This window comes from Oncorhynchus nerka, linkage group LG21 (genome assembly GCF_034236695.1).
Source record: "Oncorhynchus nerka isolate Pitt River linkage group LG21, Oner_Uvic_2.0, whole genome shotgun sequence".
NCBI classification, from domain to species: domain Eukaryota; kingdom Metazoa; phylum Chordata; class Actinopteri; order Salmoniformes; family Salmonidae; genus Oncorhynchus; species Oncorhynchus nerka.
Genome location: NC_088416.1, coordinates 30,221,745 through 30,231,917, shown reverse-complemented (window position 1 = coordinate 30,231,917; position 10,173 = coordinate 30,221,745). Strand labels below are relative to the sequence as shown.

The window sequence follows — 10,173 nt, the reverse complement described above, 5'->3', positions numbered from 1 at the left end:
CTACTCTTACGAATAGCCTACGCTTCAACCAAGTTCTCTTGCAGGTGAGTGAGTGCCTTTTGCATTGTATTATACATATTTTTGGGGGGTAGAATGGCCAGGTTACACCAATCTTAAGGCAAGATGACCTTACATAAATACGAACATTATTGACATTATTGACAGGCATGACCAAGTTAAATGCATTTATGCATTTGAACGTGTCTTTGTTTAGACAGAGGCACCACAGGAAGATAGATATGTTTGTTCATGCTATATCACATTCAATGTAGTCTAAATGTTTTCAGCTGTCATAGATTTGTTTTATATTCATGAAGGTGCTGAAGATCTGTACATTTAACTTTTCTCTTTCAATATTTGTAAACAAAGTCAGTAATGTCAAGCCAATGGAACTTTTTGCTCCACTATAGTTTCTCCACTATTTTTGTATCAAGGTCTTTACCAGCCTTTGATACCACAGAGGTCATTTCTTCAGGTCTCCGTTAAGTGTGTAGCCTAATCTGTTTCTCATTTGTTCCCTTTAGGAAATGACAGATCACGCACAATGTATCAGGTTATAACATTGTTAGAATATTGTTATGTAATATGAAATTTGATGAAAGACACATTGTTTAGATAATTTTATTGACCATACTACACTACAGAATATTACCATATAGTTATTTTAAAAACGTTTCATTGTCCTCTTTCTCTCTTTCTCTCTCACTCTCCCTCTAACACCGTATCAATTTATACTTCATTTATTTAGATTTATTCAGATGTTTCATCCTCAGAACATTACACCTATTTCTCTCCAAAAAGCCTTGCAGAATAGAAGTTGGTTTGTGGAGTGGGTTGACATCTAGTATGGGATTGGTCCATAGAATTCGGTGTAGGCAGCAATGATCCCAGCTGTGTCCATCATGTTCTCACACCAGTAGTTCAGCTCACACACCTCCCTCAGACTGGGAATGAAGGGGTTGGGCAGTTTCCATAAAATAGGAGGAAGAGGTGAAAGAAGAAAGGGGGAAGAAAAAACCCCAGATGAAAATCTGGATATTATCCAGTGTGAAGAAAGAGGCTTATATAATTAACATTTCACTCTATAACAACAGGAAATTCCCTGAATATTTGAACACATTTCATCTTAAATGGTTCTTAAATGAAGTGGAAATTATGCTTGTTCCCATACAAACATTGATTAACAGCAAAACACATACACTGAGTGTACAAAACATTAAGAACACCTGCTCTTTCCATTATATAGACTGACCAGGTGAGCGCTATGATCTCTTATTGATGTCACTTGTCAAAGCCACTTCAGTCAGTGTAGATGAAGGGGAAGAGACACGTTAAAGAGGGATTTTTAAGCCTTGAGACAATTGAGACATGTATTGTGTACTGTATGTGTTCCATTCAGAGGGTGAATGGGCAAGACAAAAGATTTAAGTGCCTTAAACAGGGTACCAGGCGCACCGGTTTGTGTCAAGAATGGCAACACTGTTGGGTTTTTCACAGTCAATAGTTTCCAGTTTGTATTAAGAATAGTCCACCACCCAAATTACATCCAGTCAACTTCACACAACTGTGGGAAGCATTGAAGTCAACATGGGCCAGCATCCCTGTGGAACACTTTCGGCACCTTGTAGAAAACAACCTTGTGTGCCAGGCTATCAGATGACAGACAGGGGACAACAGAACAGTACTGTACCTCTCCAGCTGAGTCAGGGACAAGTCTGCAAGGGCAGTGCTGGCTCTCTTCTGTCGCACCAAAGTAGAGGCCAGGTCCTTCTTAACAAACACACCTGTAAGGTCATAGAACATATTCACTTTTTAAAACGAGATCAATTTAAACAAGTGTAATCCCACTGCACTTAGAATAACCATGTTCAGTGCATCTACGACTGGTCATCAACATTACAGTACACACAATCAGACCCCTGCCATTCTGGTACTAATTATCCTAGTGATGTTTCTTACCCACTCTTTTCTCACTAGCAAGCTTTGAGGCAGTGGAGGTAGAGGAGTCTGTGTAGAGAGGAAACAGTATTGTACATGATTAATCATCTCGATCTGAAAACACAACTACAACATTATAAATTGTTTACATGTTTTATTTATTCTTTAACATTTATATGAAGTTTCATTATTTATTTGATTATTTTCCTTATTCCATTTATGCTGAAATTCTAAAAATAGTTGCACATTTTGCACAGATGCAAAACCTTGACTAACGCTGTCGCTCTATCTCTGCTCTTACCTCCCATAGAGTGGCACACACATGCCAGAGCACAGAGGACAAGGATGGCCAAGGTCTTCATCTTTCTCTTTGCTGTTTGGTTCACGATCTGGACGATCAACAAGTATGAGATTTAGACTGTTCTGTCTTGCTTGTCTTTCTCATCAGTACATGAACACACACTCAGTTTATAGTTATGACCCTCACAATATCTTGAGTTTGTGATTGGTTGAGGAATCATGTATCATACACCCACAACAACAGCAAATGTACACTGGCACGAGTAAACAGATACACACACACACACACACACACACACACACACACACACACACACACACACCTGAATTCTCAAATAATTTTGCATATATTCTAAACATTCGAAAAAACATTCTACATTTATGCTTCATCATATTTTTTGGTGAGGTCACGCTTTAAAAAAACAAGATTTTTTAAAAACCCCATGAAAAAATAGTGTTCCACCTTTTTACTTAACTGTTGTAAAAACATATGTACATGTGTCTAATAACTCCCACACCCACAGTGGGGGCCGAAATGTACACCCTTGATCATATTACTGAGTTAAATTGTTGCTCAAAAAATGTGGAAACGCTATTATCTTATACTAATAGACAGTGGTGGAAAAAGTACCTAATTGTAATACTTGAGTACTTGATACCTTAATAAAAAATGACTATAGTAAAAGTGAAAGTCATCCAGTAAAATACTACTAAAGTCGAAAAGTATTTGGTTTTAAATATACTTAAGTATCAAAAGTAAATGTAATTGCTAAAATATACTTAAGTATCAAAAGTATCATAAGTATGAATAATTTCACATTCCTTATATATGAAGCAAACCAGACGGCACTATTTAGATTTTTTTACACACTCCAACACTCAGACATAATTTACAAACATAGCATGTGTGTTTAGTGAGTCTGCCAGATCAGATGCAATAGGGATGACCAGGGGGGTTTTCTTGATAAGTGTGTGAATTGGACAATTTTCCTGTCCTGCTAAGCATTCGAAATGTAACAAGTACTTTAGGGTGTCAGGGGAAATATATGGAGTAAAAATTACATTATTTTCCTTGGGAATGTAGTAAAAGTTGTCAAAAATGTAAATAGTAAAGTAAAGTACAGATACCCACAACAACTGCTTAAGTAGTACTTTAACGTTTTTTTTACTTAAGGACTTTACACCAATGCTAATACAATTCTTCAGAGAAAGACATTTTGTTTAAAGTAATACTTTTTTCTCTCAAAAAGTTAGGGGTAAAAACTATTGACATCCCTGTTTTCAATACCTTTCAATACCTCACCTTGCTAGGATAATGGCAATGAGGCATTTTATTTTATGAGTTGGAAAACATATTGGGAGGGATCTTAGACCATTCCTCCATACATGATCCTTCCAGATCCTTGATATCCTTCATCTGTGCTTATAGACTGCCCTCTTCTATTCAAACCACATGTTTTCTATGGATTTCAAGTTTAGAGACTGAGATGACCATTCCAAAATGTTGATTTTGTTGCCAATTAACCCTTTCTTTGTGGATGTTGACGTGTGGGGTTATTGTCTTGCTGGAAAATCCACTTGCTGCCAAGTTTCAACCTCCTGGCAGAGGCAACCAGTTTTTGGCTAAAATGTCTGTGTACTGGGTAAAGTTCATGATGAAGTTGACCTCAGCAAGGGCCCCAGGACCAGTGGAAGCAAAATAGCCCATAACATTCAAGATCCATCACCATATTTTACAGTTGGTATGGGGTTCTTTTCTGCTTATGCATTCTCAATTCTACGCCAAACCCACCACTGGTGTACGTGGCTAAAGAGCTCTATTTTCATGTCATCTGACCATAGCACTGATTCCAATACAAGTGCCAATGCTGTTTAGCAAACTCCAGGCGTCTACATTTGTTGGATGACATGAAAATAGAGAATGAAAATGTCCCAATTTTTTTTTTGCATACAATACAGCTCAATATTTGAATTATTTATTTTATACAATCATTTTCGCTCATCTTTATCAAGGGCGTCAATAATTTCAGACCCCACTGTATAAAGACAACACTCCTTTAAATGTGCAGTACCACCAGACAACCTCAAGAGGTCCGAGTTTCACAGCATGCCCACACGACATCCTATTCAAACCACTAACTAACTACTGGTTGATAAAACCATATGATACTATTTCAACAAGAAGAGAAAACGCCACACGTCATTTTGTGACAGACTTTTGATCAGAGGTTTTGCTTTTTTATAACAAACCACAGTGATTTCCTATATGAAGAAACTGAAAGCAATTTTTTGATTGATTGTTGATTGTGTATTCATTCACCAGTAATACACATGGACGGGAATATCCAGTGCCTGTATGGAGCATTGATAGGCAAATAATAACTAAAACACATCAATTGTTCAACTACTGAAGTAGAACAAAATTCTATTCCGCTCCATTATTTTCTATTCTGCTTCATTCTATTCTATTCTGCTCCATTCTATTATATTCTGTTCCATTCTATTCTATTACTCGTTACCTTTTCCCCACTCATGTTCAACTTCTTAATTAAGTAGCATATTATTGCTTGACAGCATTGCAGAATGTAGCGTTATGTAAAAACCTCAACTCTTAAGGGAAATTTCCCTCTATATTTTGCTCTCTCAGTTTCTTTCCAAGTCAGACTTCTGGGCCGCTGAAGTGACCCCAAATTGCGGGGTGCAATTTCAGCGTCTGGGTCAGTGCTGGTGTCGTTCCTCCATGTAGGGACAAAGTTCAGAAATCTATCCTAGCAAAGCCTTAATTATGAACATTTTGGTTCTGCAGAATCACAAAAAAACATCAATGTGATTGCCCATTCCTGGGAAGTGGTGAAAAAAGTACCCAATTATGGATTAATTAAGCAAAAATGTAGCTTCCCTTAGCCTTTATTGTTTCCACACTACATTTTTCTGATTTGTTGCTAACACACTGGTCAAACTGGGACAGCTACTAGCGTTCACACATCTGCTCCCCATTCAAAATACTATTCAGCTGAAATTTGGTAACACGTGGAACCAAATGAGGTGGAATTCTGTAACCCACAAGTAAGGTTACTAAGCCCCTCTGAGGAATAGCGTGACACCATAGGATTTAGACAATGAATGTAAGAAACTCTTCAAAAACACTTTTTAATACATATAAATACAAATGGGTTGGATGAAGACTGTTGCCTTAGTGTGGATGGAAAAATGGAACAATGGAGTTGGATGTGAAGCTAATCTTCACAAACACAGATTTCTGAAAGCAGTTCTTCTTTGAGGGTGTGGTGATTGTGAGTAGGCTATAAAGTTATACAATAAATGGAGCTTGAATTATATAAATACGCAAGAATATTGCTCACTATATTTGTAATTGATTTACTGATATGTTTTCATATATTTGTCACATCTCTTTCACTGTTACATCACCGAACCAATATCCTGTTACGTAATGTCAGAGTGTGTTGAATGAGCGTACAGCAAATCAATAGCAGGAATAATTGCTATGATAAGATGGACAGGGACTCAGAATCCACGCCTCCCCGTCGTGCCTGGATTCCTGGCTCTAAAATATCTCTGATAGGCCAGCTGGTAACCATAGTGATGGGCAAAGAAGCGACAGGGAGAGTAGTCCTCACATGTCTCCGAGCGCCTCTCCGCTGGAGACTTCATTGTTCTGAAACACAGACACAAGTCAACTACAATCACAGTCAACCATTATGAAACACAGGTAAACAAAGAACACAGAGGCCTACAGTGCCTCCAGAAAGTATTCATATTCCTTGACTTTTTACACATTTTGTTGTGCTACAGACATAATTCTAAATGGTTTAAATTGATCTTTTTTCTAAAAACATGTTTTTAGAAATGTTAGCAAATATATTGGCATTTAAATACAAAAATATCAATTTACATAAGCATTCACATCCTTGAACCAAAACATGGTCACTCAGGAACATTCACTGTCTTCTTGGTAAGCAACTCCAGTGTAGATTTAGCCTTGTGTTTTAAGTTATTGTCCTGCTGAAAGGTGAAATAATCTCTCAGTGTCTGGTGGAAAGCAGACTGAACCAGGTTTTCCTCTAGGATTTTTTTTACTGTGCTTAGCTCCAGTCCTTAACGATTACATGCATACCCATAACATGATGCAGCCACCACTATACTTGAAAATAGAGAGAGTGGTACTCAGTAATGTGTTGTATTGGATTTGCCCCAAACATAACACTATGTATTCAGGACAGAAAGTTAATTGTTTTGTTTTTCAGTATTACTTTAGTGCCTTGCAAACAGGATGCATGTTTTGGAATATTTGTATTCTGTACAGGCTTCCTTCTTTTCACTTTGTCAATTAGGTTAGTATTGTGGAGTAATTACAATGTTGTTGATCTATCCTCAGATACTCCTATCACAGCCATTACTCTGTAACTGTTTTAAAGTTACCATTGGCCTCATTGTGAAATCCCTGAGCAGTTTCCTTCCTCTCCGGCAACTGAGTTAGGAAGGACGCCTGTATCTTTTGTAGTGACTGTGTGTATTGATGCACCATCCAAGGTGTAATTAATAACTTCACCATGCTCAAAGGGATATTGAATGTGTGCTTTAAAAACAGAAAAACAACATCTACCAATAGCTGACCTTCTTTCTGAGGCATTGGAAAACCTCCCTGATCTTTGTGGTTGAATCTGTGTTTGAAATTCACTGCTCGACTGAGGGACCTTACAGATAATTGTATGTGTGTGGTAAAGAGATGAGGTAGTCAATCAAAAATCACGTTAAAACCTATTATTGCACACAGAGTGAGTCCGTGCAACTTATTATGTGGCTTTTTTAGCACATTTTTACTCCTAAACTTATTTAGGCTTAACATAACAAGGGGTTGAATAGTTATTGATTCAAGACATTTCAGCTTTGACATTATGGGGTATTGTGTGTAGGCCAGTGATCGTGTGTGTGGCACCTCCTGTAAGTGCTGCCTCTTGATGGAGTGTTGTAGGTACTTCCCCTCTGTGGACTCTGTGGGTTGATGAATGAGTTGGCTCGGTATGGACTGACAAACACATCTGGAATGCAATGGAATTAAATTAAACATTTTATAAGAAGAAATTACCCCCATCTCAACAGGGGCAGGCATATAGATTTCAGTGACAAAATCATATTGAATTCACCGAAAGGCCTAGTTAGTCTGGAATTCTAAATCAGATTAAATCAAATAAAAAATATATACAAATATAGTGTTTTTACAATACATCAAATGTGTGGGAATGTTTTACTTCCATGAGAATCTGAAGGTCAATCACCTTCAAAGGATTCCGTGCTTTCTTGAGAATCTGTGGAAAAGAAGGGGAAAGTTATTTGTGACTTGATCACTGTAGATCACCAGGTTTACTAAAAAGATTCTGAATTGACGTAGTGTTGATTTGTAGAAATGTACCGTAGCAGACGCAGAGAGAGATGGTGACACACAGGGCCACACACTGGAGGAGAGTCCTCATCCTCACTCTGTCGGTCTCTTGGTCTGCTGGAGAGAAGACTGATGTTAAAATGTGTCATAATACCACCACCACCATGGGAGAAAGAAGGCATGGAGGGAGCGCATGACGTTACTGTACGTTAGGGACTGTGACTGAGCTATAAAACGAGTGAACTGGCGGTAAAGATTCTACATGGGTCTGTATGTGGGTTCATGTACATGTTAGCGCAGCCATAAATCCATTGACTACACACTATTTCTCAATGTCAACAAAAAATAGTAATATCTAGGCCTATACATGTATGTATTTCTAGAGTAGAGGGCAAAACAAATTCCCAAAACCAATGCTATTTTTGTGTGACTGGATTTTAAGGTCCCTCATGTGATGTACAGACAGGAAGTACAGACAGGGTTTCTATGGGCGTACGAGGATGTGAAAAGGTATTTACCCCCTTTCTCATTTTCTATACTTTGGAATATTTATGTTACTGAATGTTATCAGATCTTCAACCAAAACCTAATATTAGATAAAGGGAACATGAGTGAACAAATAACCAAACATTTACATTCATATTTCATTTATTTCATGAATAACGTTATGCAACACCCAGTGCCCTTGTGTGAAAAAGTAATTGCCCCCTTACACTCAACAACTGGTTGTATCACTTTTAGCTGCAATGACTCCAACCAAACGCTTCCTGTAGTTGTTGATCAGTCTCTCACGTCGCTGTGAAGGAAGTTCGGCCCACTCTTCCATGCAGAACTGCTTCAACTCAGCAACATTTGTGGGTTTTCAACCATGAACTGCTCGTTTCAAGTCCTGCCACAACATCTCAATTGGGATTAGGTCTGGACTTTGAGTAGGCCATTCCAAAACTTCAAATGTGTTACTTTTTAGCCATGTTCATGTAGATGTTATTGTGTGTTGACCCAGCTGCACTACAGCTTCTGCTCACAGACAGATGGCCTGACATTCTCCTGTAGAATTCTCTGATACTTAGCAGAATTCATGTTTCCTTCTATTATGGCAATTCATTCAGGTCCTGAGGCAGCGAAGCATCCCCAAACCATCACACTACCACCACCATGCTTGACCGTTGGTGTAAGGTTCTTACGGTGGAATGCAGTGTTTGTTTTTCTCCAGGCATAATAGCACCCATGTCGTCCAAGAAGTTGACTCATCTGTCCTTAGAACAGTCTTCCAAGAGTCTTGATTATCATCCAGGTGCTTCCAGGTTTTTTTTGGCAAACCTGAGTCAACGTTTTGGTTGGATCCCTTTATGTCTGGGTGAAAACCAAACACACACACACACACACACACACACAGTGACCTTGCCAGGTTTCTGACACCTGTACAAATAGCCATCCCAGATGTCAACAAGACCCCAACCTTCCGAACAAAACCCCCCACATCCATGTGCCCCATGGCAGACCCTCTCTGTCGTCTCCTGTGTTTGTAGGGTTTGGATGACAACCTGGTACAACGCCCCTCCTTTACATACCCAACGGCACACGTCACCCCTCCAGGCATGGGGCACAGCTGGCCCACAGGGAGGGAGCTCACAGACCTTACAGGCAAAATGGTTACGAGGATATCAAGGATTGGGTGTGTGTGTCTGTGTTAGTGAGGTGCTGACAGCATCGTCTGCAGCCTTTTATGCGTGTCCGCAGCCTGCAGCCACATGCAGGATGCTACTCACCCATAGAACTGCACCACCAGGCTAATGACCCCTATTCACTCAGCACTCAGTAGCACATCAAACAAACTGAAGGCTGTACCCATGCAGCTCACTGTATTACTATTTTAATGGATAAAAGTCTGTTTGTTTTGTTGTTTACAGTTACACTTCATTCTCGGCTGCAAAAAGTGACAGCCAGTATTTACACCTAAACATTAACCTCCTTTATGGGATTTCTGTTAGAGTTAAGTCAAAGTTACCTATATCAAATGTATATCTTGTTTTTAGTATATTGTGGATAGTATATTGTTATGTAGCTATAAACCTATGAGATAGTTGTACTTACCCTAAGAAGGTAGTTATGGTGTCAACTCTGTTGGTAAAGTTTCTTTCACAATCTCTCTGTCTTTCTCTCTGGTTGATATTTCTTTATTCTGTATAGCAAGGCTTATGTACTTTTATACCTCTTCTCCCCCCACCCGTCTGTTTCCCCCTACTCCCTCTTTCTCAGCCCTCCCTCTCTCTTTCTCCTCCCTTCTTCTTACTATCAGCCCATTCCACCTCCTCAATCAGACCACACTTAACTCACTCTCTCCCTCTCTCTTCTATAAACATACTCACACGTTAGCTGAAAAACAGTTTATGGAAAGGTGGAGTGGAATGAAGCAAAACAGACAGGGTGTAAACAGAGAACGAGAGCGGGATGGGGGAGAGGAATAGAGAGGAAGACCAGTAGCGGAGTTACCTGCTCTATCACAGCTACCTGACAATATTTACTGTTGTTTA

At 39.0% G+C, this 10,173-nt stretch overlaps 2 protein-coding genes across 3 annotated transcripts; both read right to left on the bottom strand.

The window, feature by feature from the left end:
• Positions 1–605: 605 nt before the first annotated feature.
• Positions 606–2,396, bottom strand: LOC115103640 (osteocalcin-like). Its single transcript, XM_029624483.2, has 4 exons — positions 2,240–2,396; positions 1,960–2,007; positions 1,691–1,784; positions 606–944 (listed from the first exon to the last, which is right to left on the bottom strand). Exons 1-4 carry the CDS (start codon positions 2,298–2,300, stop codon positions 842–844), a joined length of 306 nt encoding a protein of 101 aa, XP_029480343.1. The 5' UTR covers positions 2,301–2,396; the 3' UTR covers positions 606–841.
• A 2,976-nt stretch (positions 2,397–5,372) lies between these two features.
• LOC115103638 (matrix Gla protein-like) lies at positions 5,373–9,842 on the bottom strand. 2 transcript variants are annotated; one of them, XM_029624481.2, is made up of 5 exons: positions 9,734–9,842; positions 7,670–7,753; positions 7,536–7,565; positions 7,196–7,298; positions 5,373–5,914 (listed from the first exon to the last, which is right to left on the bottom strand). In XM_029624481.2, the coding sequence occupies exons 2-5, from the start codon at positions 7,728–7,730 to the stop codon at positions 5,764–5,766; spliced, it is 345 nt and encodes a 114-aa protein (XP_029480341.1). In that variant the 5' UTR covers positions 7,731–7,753; positions 9,734–9,842; the 3' UTR covers positions 5,373–5,763. The 2 variants fall into 2 exon arrangements, with proteins under 2 accessions (XP_029480341.1, XP_029480342.1); XM_029624482.2 differs by having other exon boundaries at positions 7,670–7,756; positions 9,734–9,834.
• Between the last annotated feature and the right edge of the window lie 331 nt (positions 9,843–10,173).

Excerpts from the sequence above, each read along its gene's own strand:
- LOC115103640 (XM_029624483.2), bottom strand. The coding sequence starts at position 2,300 with ATGAAGACCTTGGCCATCCTTGTCCTCTGTGCTCTGGCATGTGTGTGC. Across the intron at positions 2,008-2,239 it reads TGTGTGCCACTCTATGGGAG|ACTCCTCTACCTCCACTGCC; the intron begins GTAAGAGCAGAG and ends CTCTCTACACAG. Across the intron at positions 1,785-1,959 it reads TGCTAGTGAGAAAAGAGTGG|GTGTGTTTGTTAAGAAGGAC; the intron begins GTAAGAAACATC and ends ATGACCTTACAG.
- LOC115103638 (XM_029624481.2), bottom strand. The coding sequence starts at position 7,730 with ATGAGGACTCTCCTCCAGTGTGTGGCCCTGTGTGTCACCATCTCTCTC. Across the intron at positions 7,299-7,535 it reads AAGCACGGAATCCTTTGAAG|ATGTGTTTGTCAGTCCATAC; the intron begins GTGATTGACCTT and ends ATTGCATTCCAG. Across the intron at positions 5,915-7,195 it reads AGAGGCAGCACTTACAGGAG|AACAATGAAGTCTCCAGCGG; the intron begins GTGCCACACACA and ends TCTGTGTTTCAG.